Source organism: Mustela lutreola, chromosome 2, assembly GCF_030435805.1.
Source record: "Mustela lutreola isolate mMusLut2 chromosome 2, mMusLut2.pri, whole genome shotgun sequence".
Classification (NCBI taxonomy): Eukaryota; Metazoa; Chordata; class Mammalia; order Carnivora; family Mustelidae; genus Mustela; species Mustela lutreola.
The window spans coordinates 166,167,532-166,182,927 of NC_081291.1; the positions used below are offsets into that span (position 1 = coordinate 166,167,532).

General features: G+C 40.3%; 1 protein-coding gene across 29 annotated transcripts in view; it reads right to left on the reverse strand.

Moving 5' to 3' along the window:
- The window catches only part of PHLDB2 (pleckstrin homology like domain family B member 2), a 220,871-nt gene that overhangs the window by 19,971 nt on the left and 185,504 nt on the right, over positions 1-15,396 (reverse strand). For 12 of the 29 annotated variants that reach the window (XM_059164161.1, XM_059164171.1, XM_059164174.1 and 9 more), the window contains 7 exons: positions 13,863-13,952; positions 10,399-10,542; positions 9,587-9,775; positions 7,629-7,769; positions 6,343-6,442; positions 2,537-2,557; positions 550-585 (listed from right to left, as the gene is read on the reverse strand). In XM_059164161.1, coding sequence (XP_059020144.1) covers positions 550-585; positions 2,537-2,557; positions 6,343-6,442; positions 7,629-7,769; positions 9,587-9,775; positions 10,399-10,542; positions 13,863-13,952 — 721 coding nt within the window. The remainder of the gene's footprint in view (positions 1-549; positions 586-2,536; positions 2,558-6,342; positions 6,443-7,628; positions 7,770-9,586; positions 9,776-10,398; positions 10,543-13,862; positions 13,953-15,396) is intronic. The other 17 variants (XM_059164181.1, XM_059164176.1, XM_059164180.1 and 14 more) reach the window with 13 other exon arrangements.

Sequence of the window (15,396 nt, forward strand, 5' to 3'; positions counted from 1 at the left end):
AATGCATTAAAAACATGTTTCTCTAGCCAACAGTAGGTTCCCACCCCTTTCTCCCTCATCAAATTTACTACCAGATCCATTAAGAGTTAATGATTGGACCATTTGAATTTTGCCTCTTTCCTTGCGCTATACCTACCCTTGCTGAGGCTTTTAATTGGTAATGAAAAATGTCCAAAAAACAGAAGCCACATCCGTGAGGATTTAACAAAGCATCAGATACATTTCTGTAAAATGATTTTAGTTCCACAGGGAGTTTGCCTGCAGTCGTTTTAAATATCAAAGTGCAAATATGTTAGTTCAGATGAGGGCATTTCTGGGGAAATAACCTTCCTTAATATAAGTTGTAATTAGATATTACAAATACACACACAAGAGCCACATATCACTCAGCAAAGGGAAGATGCAACACAAGACAGCACAGCACGACACTATGGATAGAAGGCCATCAGTCATAGTGATTAACGTGGGGAGCAGTAAGTGAAGCCGGTGCATTCATAAGCGTGGAGCCTGTGCCTTTAAAAAAAAAAAAATCATTACTCAGATATTTACCTTTGATACTTGAATTTTTGGAATTACTAATCGCTCCTTTTAAATTGTTTCCAGTTATTATGAAAAGGAGAGGGACAAAAACAAACAAACAAACAAAAAACAATACCAGAAATTATTTGAAAAAGTCACGCATGTTATCTTTCCTAATGCTTTCAAAAAAGCCTTACTGGCAAAGAAAACGTGGACGCTGGCACTGACATCATGGAAGCCACTTTCTAGCAGTTGTATGAAAACCAATTCCCTAAAAGACAGTCACGGAATTGAAAACATACGAGAATTATCTCCTTGGCACTGACATGAGGAAAGGCGAATCCCTATGATGCCACAAACACCCTCTTGGAGGAGCAGAGAAGATGGTGGGTCCTGATCCTCGGATCACCCACTATTTTTTTTTCCTCCAAAAGTATTGCAAATAAGAAAATGAACTTATGACCCTCAGGTGAAGAAAGAGCACACTAAAATGACTCAAAGATGTCAGATGTGGGCACAAGGGCCAGCGGGTGGCTATGTGCAGCACACTATGGGTTGTGAACACAAATCCTCCAGGTTGCCCCATTATTCATTGGAGTTGGGCTCTATGCTTGAGAGAACCTTCCACCCTTCTGGTGGTAGGATGAGCGAGTGCCTTAGATTTAAGTGAAGTAATGTGCTAATGATGAGCATGTATTTCCTGGCACAGGAATTTTGTTTCCAGGGTGAGTGGAAATGTTCTACCTCAGGGACAGGCTCATTTCTCCCACCTGGCAACCCTCTACTAATAATCACAGTGAATTCAGCGACCGCCTGGCTTACTTAGCCTCCTCCCTCCTGAACTTCAAAAAATTCAGTTACTTCTGCAATCACAAATAAAGGCCTGGACCTCTTCCCTGTGATTCTGGAATTGCACCTGTATGATTCCAAAGAGCTGGCTTTGGGACCCAGGCTCTGGCCTGCTTGTCCGAAGGTACAGAGAGACTTTTAATGGAGGAAACATCCCAGGAGAGCAACAGGACCAAATGAGGACCCCTGGTGGGAGGTCCAAGAAGTGCTCATGCAGCTAGGTAAACCCAGAACAGGGGCAAGCTATCCCGGGGAGAGGGACCCAGGTGTCCTGGTCACCACATGATCCCCATTTATTTAGTATGGGGAGGTCATGAACTAAAGAGCTGCTGGGTCAATCCATTTTCTCATCCATAAATTCCAGTTTCGGCGGTGGCTAAATAAGGAAGTGGAATATCTACTATCTGGGGTGGGGGTGGGGGGTGAAGTTAAGTGCACTGGGAAAAATGAGACTTTCCCAAACCCTGAGACTACTTGGTTGTTTTTGTTTTTGTTTTTAAATTATGAAGCAAGAATAACATTCAGCAGTGGGACAGCAACTAGAAAGCAAAGAAGGCCTTGTAAAGGCTCTACATCCTGTCTACCCAGGCAGAAATAGCCACTGGAGGGAAGTTATAAGGTTTATAATGGGAGAGCTGACAGTGTCTGAGGCTCGGCTCTCAGCAGAGCCCATGCAAGGAACCCAAACCAACTCAAGTCTCGTCACTGTCCAAGAGAGCCAGGAGAGAGGACGTGCAAGGCCCATTTCTCATTCCTATTCTCGCCTATCTATGAATTCTGAAAACTCCTTTGTGACTTAACTATTGTGCCACTGTGGGATATACAGTGTTGCCAATATCTTCCAAATGTGTGTTGTTTCCTTCCTTTTTTTTTTTTTTTTTTTTTTTTTAAAGGGGAGTGGAGCAGAGGGAGAGGGAGAGAATCTAAGCAGATTCCAAGCCCCATGCAAGCCCAACACAGAGCTTGATCCCGCAGCCCTGGGATCATGACCTGAGTCGACGTCAAGAGTTGGACACTTAACTGACTGAACCACCCAGGCACCCGTGTCGTATACTTTAAATAGTTATTTGGTCTTAATAGAGAAAATGAGATGATTTAAGGTTATAATCAGGGTTTAAGAGGATAAAATTAATCTGTCTTTCTGACAAATTAGCCTAGTGTAGCTCACCTGCTGAGAAATTCATTCTTCCTAACCATAGTCCACAGCCAGGAGATGAAGGTACAGGATGAGTCAGGAGTCACGGACGAAGAAGGGGGAAGACGGAGAAAGGGAGAAAGAGACAAGATCAAAAAGGATGACGGGGGACCAGGAAAACAGACACGTTCAACATGCCATCCTCGGCAGTGTTAGTCACAACACCAGATTAACAAGGCAAGATGGATGTTCACACTTCCAGATTCCATCTGAGTTTACAGAGGAACCTGGGAAGTTAAAAAATAATAATAAGCTTCAGATACATGCATACGGTTAGTCAATAACGTTTGGAATGAAACATCTTTCACACATATTCGCCAACCAGAAAACAGGGAGAATAAAAATGAGATCATAGTGATAAAACAGTTCTTTTTCCTCGGCAGACAGCAGCACATAGTTTTTAAGAGCTAGGATTTATCAAATGCCATTCAGTTATTCAAAGCACAGTCCCTCAAATTTTCTATAACCAGGGCGTCCTCTGACACCCTGCATCTCTGCCACCCTGTCCCAGTCATAAGCATCTCATTTATGCAAGCCAGTCACGCAAACTGGTCTTCACTCCTCCAGGTCGGTGTTCTACAATGGGCATAAATGGAATAAATAAGTAGGAGCGTCCTAAATCCTTCCCTCCTCCCTTGTAGCGGGCTTATTTATACCTGCTCTTTAGAAAGGAGAAGCCTCCTGTTTTACACTTAGCCTACATACTTGACAATGCCCACTCTGATCTTTATCTAGATTCTGAGTCTTGCAAAACAATCCCCCCCCCCACCCGCCCCGGTTTCCTGCAGGGTCTGACCTTGTAATAAAAACAAAGGGGCTCCTGCAGCTGCCCCTCTGAGTGAACAGCAGCTGCCCTCAGGATTGGGTTTCTAGCAAACGTGCAGCAATTTTTCTCTATTGTATAAAATGTATGATCCTTTGGCTAAAAATGCACTATTTTACAGTTTCAAATCCGATCATTTCTTAAAGATGACTTAACAATGACCTTTCACTAGTTGCTGAAAACAAAAAAACACCAAGCGAGGAGGTTTGTCATACCTTTCTTGGACTTTCCTGCGTTTAACAGAAAACAAAAGGACAAAGATTTCATTCATTTGAGAGCTTACAAAGGAACATTTCACAAGTGGTACAAAAGCCAATAAGCATTACAACTTTAAGAGCTGAGCTCCTGGGCTCTCTGCTTTAAACTCTGCTCTCAGAGATCTTTTTTCTAGGAAAACAGAGCTGATGGAAGGAGGGCTGTTACTTACACCATTGTTCTTGATGTATCCATTATGAACAAGCAGCAAAAAAAAAAAAAAAAAAAAAATAGTTCACTTATGTTAATTGTGTAACTCCCCCCAAAATGGTAAGATCTATTACATCTGAGTTAATGAAAACATGTTGGGTCCAGTTTTTTCAAAACCATGGACTTTTACTTGCCTTTGCCATTTTAGAGAAGCCAAAATTGTGTTAGTGAAACAATTCTAAATGCAATAATGATTCATCCCTCCTGGGGATGGGCCACCTGTAGGGTCTTAGGAGAAAATTCTGCCAATTTTCTGGTCTATTGTGGCTCTGAGAACTGCACTCCCTGCCCCTCTTCCTCTGGCTTCACAAGACACATCACCTCTGCTGGGACCAACACACAGGATGGTTCTCGATTTCCTCAGAAGTTGCCCCATCAGTACCACATGAAATTCTTGAAGAAGAACCCCGCTGGAGAGCTGTAGCAGGAAAGAATGCAGCCGCAGTCTTCCCAGATACACAAAAGGAAAGCACATCGGTGAAGGACCAGAGCAGAAAGATAGCTGAGTCAATGGATTTTGCGGAGTTCATCCTTAATGGGGCCTTAATGGAATTGGCTCACATTTCCTCTATAAACCCAGCATGGGGATTCCCATTCTTTGTTGGGCAAAAGGAGATTAGAAAAATAAAGGTCAAGCATCCTTTGGTTTCACCAAAATTCTCATTAAGAATCTTCTTACACGATAATATTAATAGCTCTTGAATTCGCAAATCTCTCTGGTTAGTATAAAGGTCTGGTTTTTATTACTCCTTAAGAAATAACTTTTGACATAAAATGTGGTCTTGTGGCCAATCCAAGCTCTGATGTCTTCAGCCAGTGGAAAAAAAGCCCATTGAAAAGGTCTATAAATATCACAGAAAAATGCTTTAACAGAAAATGGACTTGACCCACAAGTGAACAATGATAAACGAGAGCCAAAATATCAAGACTTACTTATGTTTATTATTTATAAATCATAAGAGATATCTTAACGTTAAAAATCATAAGAGATATTTTAGCTTAAGAAATTATAGCAAAGAAAATAAAAGTGAAGTTCAATCAACTGTATTTGATTCACATGTTAACACTGTAAACCATTCATGCATTATAAACCTCTCTTACGAACACTACAGCTCTATGAACTCTTAAACCACATCTGGTGATGATTCAAAAACCTCATTCAAGTGAGAGAGAGCTATATATATATGCATATATATATATATATATATATATAAAACATACATATAAACATTTTATATATACAAATCCATATATTATATATACATAACATATATGTATATATATATATATTTCTTTTTTTTTTCTTTTGGCGAGAAACCTGTGTTTATCCCCTGGTACCACTGGCAGAAGGGCTGAGCAGTCAGAACTGAATTCCAGCCTGGTTGGAGGGAAGGGTTTCAATTCTACTAATGTGTGAATGCATTTAGAGCCCAAATGGCCACCACTCCATCGGCAGCCCCCTTTATATCCTGGGCATTCCCCCATTACGGCATGTACCACATTTCATTTAAATCATCTTTTTTTTTTTTTTTTAAGATTTTATTTATTTATTTGAGATAAAGCAAGAGAGAGAGAGAGTATGAGAGGGGGAGAGGGAGAGGGGGACGCACACTCCCCGCCAAGCACGGAGCCTGACGTGGGGCTCGATCCCAGGACTCTGGGACCATGACCTGAGCTGAAGGCAGATACTTAACTGACTGAACCACTCAGGACTCCTTAAATCATCTATTATGTATCTTTCTTCCTCACTAGAGTACAAGCACGTTCAGGGGGTGAGGACTGTGTCATTTATTTGCATTCTTGGTCTCTAGCACCACGTCTGGTCAAAAGTTGGGGCCCATATAAACTGTTGACCTAAATGACTGTGTTGGCACAACTCTAATCCTCTCGATGAGAAGCTCACCTCTGGAAATGCATTATAGTAACTTCTCCGAGCGCCACAAAGACTATTCGACAACTCCATGACAAATGCAGTGTATTATTTCTAAGAAATAAAAGATGCCCAGGATCTAAGTCTACACGAAACGTGACAACCACATAGAAGAAAGGCTCAGACCCCATGAAAAGCCCAATGGGAATGTGGTCCTGGGCCACTAGTGTGTCCTCTCAATGACTCTTTAGCATATGTCGCAACAGAATAGTGGCCCAGCCCGCAGACCAGATACGTGGCTTCGTTAAGGCCACTGGCGATCTCTCTGGATCTCCACCACCTCTCTTTTCTTCCTACAGAATGGGAAGGTTAGTCATTCTCGAGGAGCCTTCCTGGTTTGGGAATTCAATTGAATTGAGGAAGTGCGGTGGGTATGTTTAAAAGGTGCCTGCCATATGTATAATAGGAAAAGTTACCTTAGTACAACAATAAGGCGACAGAGATCCTTCCCCAAGGAAGACTCGTTAAGGATAAAACCGAGGATTTTGGTTGTTCCCTCTCTAATGATCCCCACCCCTGTTCTTACCCACAGACACGATGTGTGATTGAATAGGTACGTACCTCTGAGCGTCCTCCGAGAGTCTGAGTCTTTGGTCATGGTTGCCAGCGAGGGAGGGAGGACGCTGCCACAGCTGTTGCTCTGTCCCAGGGGCAGGTGAGCCTGTGAGAACGGGGAGGAGACACTTCAGGCAAACTGCCCGCCACAGGGTCCTTCAGGACAGGGCCACATCCCTGCCTACAAAACTCCAGGGTAAGCCCAGTAGGCAGGGATGGTAGGAAGGAGGAACGAAGGTGTCCCTGTAATTCACACTAAGTGGCAAAGGCCGGTCACGGACCCTTCTAAGGAGCCCCACGGCGGGCTCAACGTTACAGCAATCTCTGCAGGGGAAGCAATTCCAAAAATGAAGACAGGTGGGGCAACGCTGTCCAAAACCACCTTAAAGGACAACTCAGTTCTTCATGCACAAGGAGCCGGGGGCAGGTGCAGGGACAGGAATGCAGGCACATCATGCACAAGGAAGAGAAGAGGTCTACTTGCTACAAGTGTACCAATGTCCTGCTCCCCCTCAACACTGGAGAAACCTACTCAATATTGTACTCTTTCGAAATAGAAAATCTTAGTGTGCTATATACTAGGGACCCCAGTTTATAAAATAGATTCAAACACAGTTACTCTGATCGAAGGCAAGGGAAAGGCTCCAAAGCCTGGCTCACTCAGAACCTCTTTCTCATCTGCCCTTCCCCCTCTTTCTGCAGTGACCCCCCTGGACACGTCAGCAAAACAGGAGTGAGGACTCCAGTGTCACACCACGGGGGTTCATTGTCCCGCTTCACTGCTAACCAGCTGAGAGCGCTTGGGCTAGTCGCTTAGTCTCTTCACACCTGTTTGTCCATACCTACAATGCGGATAATACAGAGTACCTTGGCTGAAGAGTGCTGCCAGATTTTAAAATGAAACAATCCATATAAAGGGCTTAGTGCAGGGTCAGGCTCACAGAAATGCTCTCAGTAAATATTTGTGGCTATTATTCCTGGAATCCAGAGTTAATATCCTCCAATTTCCGGATCTGGGAGGCAGTCATGGGGAATCTGTCATGTAAATGCATGCTCTCCACCACTTGTGTGATGGTAGAAAATACCCAGGCCCAGGTTCTTTGGTCCCGGACGTACAATTCAGTACGTCCTCTGAGTAGGATAGAAAATGCAATATAGTTCTCTGTCTGCCCAACAAGCAAACTTAATGGTTTATTATTTGGCATTTTATTTAAGAGCCTTTGCAATGTTGGCCAACATGAGGACAAGAAGACTCACTGAATGCAAAGCCCATGGTTCACCCCACATCCTACCTTTGGGGCGGTGCTTCTCCCCATAGTAGCACTGCTGAAATGTGGGGATATAGAAGGTGTGGTTTTCTTTCGAGGCAAAGTGTCACTCAGATAGAGGCCTTCTTTATGCTGTTTTTTCCTTTCTTCCAGACTTCTAAAATGCTTTAAATGCAAATGTAAAGCAGAATAGCAAAACTTGACTAATTGAAAGAGGTCACTGAAGAAATTCAGAAGTATGCATTTACAAAGGAGTTTTGGAATTTTAACACAGAATTTTTTAAAAAATAAACTTATACTTGTGTTCACTAACAGACTAGGGCTAGCATTTGGTAAGATACATAGACACTGGAAGAATTTATTACTGAACCAAGAAACTTAAAAAAAAAAAAATCCACCTTTCACTTTCATAGTTAGTTCCTGCAGCCTTGGGGCCTCAGGACAACTTACAAATTATTATGATGGTCGCCATGTGGATGGCGGAACAGCCAGTGGACAAAGCAAGTAAGCAGTTTCTCCCCTTGTCTTTCTGGACAGTTCTGTGTGATGGCACAGATCCCAGTGTGAGGAGAACAAGGAAGGGAGAAGATGGAGAGAAAGAGCGAGTGAACAGGGAAGTTGTTTTAAAGTCGGAATAATATTTTAATTACATAAAACACTTCAAATCCATATAATGCTTCCATATAAGGCATTCTTCTAGGTTACTCTTTCATTAAAAAAAAAAAAGCTAAGTCAAGAAACCCCTACACTAATCCCTCATATTTAAAAACCCTTCCGTTGACCATTTCTTTCTTTCTTTTTTTTTTTTTTTCCAGATTCCTAAGGCAAAATTTTTGCCAACTTGAAATTTATCCAAATTTTTCTGGGCCTCCCCCCAAAATGTCTTGAGTAGTAAAGTTATTTCCTAAGTAAAGGTTCTTGGGGTTTGATCATTTTTATACTAAGCTCAGGCTGTTGAAATATATAAGAATTAATGCAAATCTGAGTTACTAAATTTATGATCAACCTTTAAACACGACAATCATGAAATACACCTGCATTTTAACTTTATATTATCTACTTACACTAGTTACTATTTATTAACCTAAAAGTAGCGAGGAGATATAGTCCTTTAACAACAGGTAAAAGGCAATAAAGATAATTTTGAGAAATGTAATGGCTGGGCCCAGCAAAGCAGGGCTCATCTAATTGTCTAGGACTATGACTCCTTAGCATCTTCTGGGGCCAAATTCATATAGAAATTTGATGATAGTTGAAAGGTACCCTCAAAAGAGACTTTTTGAATACCTATGCATGATTATATACTAGATGTACTAAAAGAAGGGTGGCATTCATAATGAACTTTTTAAAAATAGGTGATCAATAAAAATTTCTATGAGCCAAATGCATTACTTGTGGTGTGACCTTGGACAAGCTATTTACCTCTGCTAAGTAAGCCTCAGTTCCCTAAATGTCAATAAGGAGATCGATTCTTATTTCACAGGATCATTAGAAGGAAGAAAGGAGATATTTAGTTGTAAAATGTTTAGTGAATTATGACCCATAGCGAGGGCATGATGTCATTATGATTTCGGTAACGTGTAAGAAAAATATTTTATGCTGACACAGCAACTTTTTATAGCATGGATTTAATGGAAATAATTAGTAGCATTTGAAAACTACCTGAGACAAGTTACACTATTTTGGCTGAATGGGAACTGAAGTGTAAGGATATAAAACATATCTAGCTTCAACATATCAAAAGTCAAGAGAGGACAGTCAAGGGGTCAAAGTTTAGGACAATCCTAACACCCCTAAAAAATACTAAAGGTCCTTAAAAAAAGCATAAGAGCAAAAGCCAACCAAATAAAAGAAAGCCCAGCAAAGAAATAGGTACTTGTCTCTTTAACAAAATACCTTTGGAAAAGTGGAAGGAAAGATTCCACGTCAGTGACTGCTGTCAAGGTCAAAGTCTCAGACTCTGCACACCAGTGCCTAGTTACCTGTTGTTCCTGCTGCTGCCGCTGCCTTCTGTGTTTCTTAGCTGGTAGAGGAGGAGGTGTGTCATTTAATGGGAAAGGATCGACAGACGGAGCCAGGACTTCGGGCCAAGGGGCTGATGGAGGTTGAGTGACAGGATGAGGAGAGAGGGTGGAAGGAAACATAAATCCAGAACAGACAGGTGATCTTTGCTTTATAGGAGAAAGAAAAAGTATGTATGTGTCCATATGAAATGAAAGAATAAGACAAAGAAATGAAATCGATAATCTCCTTATTCTGTTTTCTTGTATTTTAATCAAGAAGTCACAAATGGTGGGCAGGATCTTTCAATTTAGGTTTTTGTTAAAATTCTACTCTGGGAACAACTTGGAACAATTAGAAGATACTTTAATTTACTCTTCTTTGCCCCTCCCCAGATGTTTTAAAAAGGCATAACATTAAAAAAAAAAAAAATCCATCCCACTAACACAAGAGAAAACAAAATCAAACTGGAAAAATGATTCAAGCAAACAATTTGAGAAAGGCTTTTCGGTTTCTGTGAAAACAAGGTTGGGTCAGAGGGCTCTGATCGAGATTTTATTATTTTGAACTTAATTCTCCTGGTACTCCACTCTGCACCATATATTTCATAATTTCCAGTGTGAAGAGTCACAAAACAGTGCCCCAGGTGGGTATGTTTTTCAAACTCAGCATCATTCTGGCCCTCTGGTCAACCAGATGTATATGGTCACACACACCTTCATTTTCAGGTAACCATGGGTTAATCTCTGACATGAGGAAAGCAGTGAACGAATGAAATGTCATGCCAACACACCTCTTTATTTTGTGGCTGGCTCACCAGCACAGCTGTGGTAGGCCCAGTGGCAACAGCGTCAGCGTCAGCGGGGAACTGAGTGGAAGGGGACAGATTCGTGGAATTGACACATGGCTCATTAATTTCATTTACACTGATATAGCCCTAAAAGGAGGAATTCAGAAGTTAAACATGAAGAAAGCAAAAGCTGAGGCATGCAAGAGTATTAATGCTCCCAGTACAATGGAGTTAGCTTTGAGCGGCACAGCCAAGTATCTGTGGAACGACCAAATGTTGCATTAAGGGAATCATCAGCAATTAAAATGAATTTATGATGCTTAATCTTGAAAAGTGATATTACAAGCATTACACATAATTTGGGGGGGTGAAGTCAAGATGACTAAATTATATATAAACAACCTAAAACCTTCAATTTTAGATTTTCTAGAGGTAACAGCATTCATTCTGTTGATTGAATAAGGGTGTCACTATACAACATTTAAAATAACCACACACACGCACAAATCTGAGATATAAAATTTACAATGCAATCTCTCATTCCATAATTCAGGAACCTTTTCCACAAATCTTTATTTTTAGATTTTCCTCTTTTTTTCCGTTTTTACAAGTTAGAGTGTGAGTAAAAGTGGGCTGAAGTCTTCAGGTTTTTGTACAGAGAAATTTTATAAATACTAATTTATTTGTAATGCAATCTAGCTTTTAGGTCTCCTCTTGAGCCTTCCCCAGCAAGATAAATGTGTACACGTGCGCACGCGCGCACACACACACACACACACACACACACACAGAGAACCTGCAGGAGAGTTGCAGCTCAAGGCTCTTTCAATTCAAGGCAGCTTCCCCAACCCTCCAGCTCTACCCCAGGACAGAGAATTGCCCATGACAATGATTCAGTTTTGGCTTCAGCTTCAATAAAACACCCATGAATCAAAACCTGCAAGATTCAAAACTCCCAAATTTATATTTGAGGAAAAGGCACTTATAAATTTTCACGGAAAGTATTTGTACAGACCAATCGTAATTTTCACCATATCAACAAAACAGTGGGAAAAGTAGAAGAAAGAGTATAGAATAATATTTCTCTTTTAAAGGTAAAATTGAGTTAAGTTTAGCACTTGGGATCCTCTATTAGACCATCAATCCTTTAAAAGAGTGGCTCCAGGGTAGGCAAGATATCATTATGCTGGTGAAGCAAGAATTTCAGGCTGGAAAGCAAGGTTTTTACTGATTTATAATTATGGCAAAGTGGGGAAAGCTAAAGTTGACTATAAATTGTAGGTTTCAAAATGCTGCTGAATACAGTCTTGAACTTCATGGCAATAGATACCATGTAAAGTTTCAGAAGATTAAATTGAAGAAAGGAAGTTGACAACTGGATTCTTAAATTTCCTTTTGTCTTTGGTAATGAATGGGAATGAAGAGAAATGACTTTCAGTTATGCTTTTGCTCAGTTGACAGCATGGTGTTTCAAAACAAAGATTTGATTCTTTATATGTCATAGACCGTATAACCTGATTTATTGCTTCAAACATGTATGCCATTTGTCAAAAGTGGCACTTGTTTGAAAGAGTTAGATATAAATTAATAACTCCTTAAAAAAAGAGAGAGGGGTGAAAGAATGAGATGGTGAGAGAGAGAGAGAGGAAGAAAGGAAGAAATTAAAAACATCTCGTGAGCCAAGTCGGCTTAGTCCATGAAAGAGAACACAGTTACCCAACAAACAGAAGACTTGGAGACATACAAATAGTCAAAAACCAAACGGGCTTTTGGCATCAGGAAGTCTGCACAGAAAAAGAACTCATTAGCAGAAAAGGGAAGGTTATTTTCTTGTACCAAGAGGTAAAAAGATGCTAGAGTTTATCTAATTCACTCAGATGCCACAGTCCTTCAAACTCAATAGGTCCAGCGTCAACCCATGTATCTTCCCTCTTAAGCCTGTGCTGTCCCCAGTCTTCACTACCTCAGGAAAAGGTCCTTACTGTTCAGCTCATGACTCAAACTGGAGGAATGACCTCATTCCTAATACCTCCCTTGATTTACTTCAATCTTACATCCAATCTATCAGCAAGAACTGTCAACTCTGCCTCCAAAATATGTCTGCATCTGACTATTTCCCTCCATCTCTCTGCCATTGCATGAAGGCAAGAAAGGAGCATCTCCAGCCTTCACTACTGCAATGTTCTCCCTCCCAGCTCCCCTGCTTTTCCTCTCACTCCTCATAAACTGGGCCAGTGGCCCAGAGGGATGCTTAACAAATGGATATCAAATAATATCACCTCCCTGCTTAAAATCTCTCACTCAAGGACTGCCCAGCCACATATGATAAACCATATTTCTTTAACACACCTCATAAGACCTGGTCCCTGCCCACCTCACCGATGTTCCCTTCTTCCGCTCCACTCCATCCACTGTGAACCTGTGTCTACCGAATCTGTGAGTTCCATCTTCTGAATAATAGAGAGAAACTATGAAACTGAATCATCTAATAAAGCTCTTTCACAAAATGCTTCCAAGATCCACATTATTCATACTTCTTCTGTGATGAGCTCTACTTCAGACACCTATACTCACACACAAAATACTTCCTATGTAGAAAGTTTTAACTTTGCTATTGTTTAAAAAGATATTTAAGATATTAAATAGATATTAAATAGATAAATAGATATTAAATAGATAAAAAGATATTAAGTTATTAAAAGATAATGACTTTTAGTTGGGACAGATGATAGCTACACTCGTGTGCGCAGGTAACATACAAACTTGTTGAATCACAATGTTGTACACCTACAACTAATGTTGCATGTGTGTCAACTATGCTAAAAAAAAAACCAAACAACTATTTTCTTTCCCAGTCAGGGTTATGACTTTCCAAATTAGAGTTAAAATATTCTTCCATTGTAGCAGCGTATCTCCAAAAAAAAAAGTATTTCAGAAAGATGGATGTTTGGGAGCAAGAATGTGTGGAGCTTAATGCAAATAGGATTTTCTAAGTTAGGAGGGGAGAGAGCACAAACAACATTGGGGGGAAAAGAGACAGAGAAAAGAAAGGCACCAGGCTATCTTACCAAATGTGCAGAGACATTTTCATTTGCTGTCAGATTCAGGAGAAGGAGAAGTAACATAAGAAAGAGGAGGAACTGAAGAAGGACATTGCAGAGAAGAAGAGAATTTAAGACCTAATCTTGGTTTGGATCTTAACTTGTCTGAAGCCCAAGTTAACCCAAATGTCGCTGTCAAGCGTGGTTTGCACACACACACACAAACACACACAGTGCACCTGCACTAAACACAAAGATAATCTGTGAAATCCTCAAAGCATAAATAAAAGGCAGGAAAACCATTAAGCATTGATGCTTTCCAAGTCACTCAAGTTAATGTTTTCCTATTTAGTTAATCATCTAAAACGGAGGCACAGCTCTTGATCTCTAAGGTGATAGAGGGGGACACGGAAAATCACAGCTTACCTCTTTCAGAGTACTGGGGTTGACAGGAAACCCTTTTCCCCCAGAGAGGCTGGAGTATTTCTTTTCCAAATTACAAAGATTTTCCTTTTCCTGAAGGAACACGAAAATCTATTAAGCTTGGCCAATCTTAGATTTCCCTGATGACTAATGATGTTGAGTATTTTATCATGTGTCTTACTGGCTCTTCATACATCTTCTTTTGTGAAGAGTTTGTATTCAATTCTTTGGACTGTTTTTTTTTTTAAATTTATTTATTGAGTGTTTATTGATTGTTATTGAACTGGAGGAGTTTTTAATATAGTCTGCATATAAGTCCTTTATCATTTCCTCTTTTAAGAAAACTTTGCTCACCCCAAGGTCAGAGAAGTGCATGTGCAATCCTGCATTTCCTTCTAGAAAGTTTATCACTTTAATTTTTCTGCTTCAGTCTACAATCTGCCTTGAATTAATTTATATGTGTGGTGTAAGGACAGAGGCATTAGGATTCATTTGTTCATTTGTTTGAATGTTTACCCAGTTGATACAGCACAGTTTGTTGGAAAGACTTTCTTTTTCCTAGATTATCTTAGAGCCCTTTGTGTAAAAAAAAAAAATCAGTAGATGGTATATTTGTGGGTTTATTTCTGGACTTTGTTTGGTTCCATTGATCTATGTGTCTAGCTATATGTCAGCACCACATCATTTTAAATACTATAGCTTTAGAGGCAACTTTGAAATCAAATAGTATAAATCTTCTAACTTGGTTCTTGTTCAAAGTTATTTTGGCTACTCTATGCCCTTGGCATTTTCATACAGAGTTGATTCTCATTTCTTGTAATTCTTATGCTCTGAAGCATTGCCGTGAACACTGAATTAGTAAACACTGAGCCCTTGTTCCTACAGGAAATACAGAGATGGATTACTGTGTGCTTCCTCAAAAAAATTTCATCAGCTGATCAATCCGTAACTTTGCTTTATGTATGTTTCTGTTTAAAGATACCGTATTTGATATACAGTTGATTAAACACGAACTTGTAGCTAAAAGCACTGTAATTTATGCCTGAATGAAACTTATTTAAGACACACATTTTCCCCATGAGGCACATTGCAACTTTCCCACCCTTAGGAACACTAGACAGTATGTTAGCACTATGCTGGGGAGGCATTTTAAATAGTTTAATCAACAAAAAAAGTACAAGCAATGTGAAAACACAGCACAAAATAATCCACAAAAAGGACTCTTATTTACTCCGTGAGAGTTGAAACAGGAAGGTAGAGTGTTGCTTTGTTCAGCCTCAGCAGGGAATTTGTATGCTGCGGGACTCAAAATTTTGCCGCTCTGCACACATCCATCAGTGAACTGTACGACAAGTATGATTGGGGGGCTGCAAGTGAGCTTTAGTGAGCAGGCAAATTTACAAATACAGACTCCTTGAAAAATGCAGATCAGCTACAGATTTGAAGCATCCATGTGTCCATTTCAAACTCGGCTGAGTTTGAGACATATCTACAGAGACTGAGACATATCTACAGATCAATCTGGGAAAATACAAAT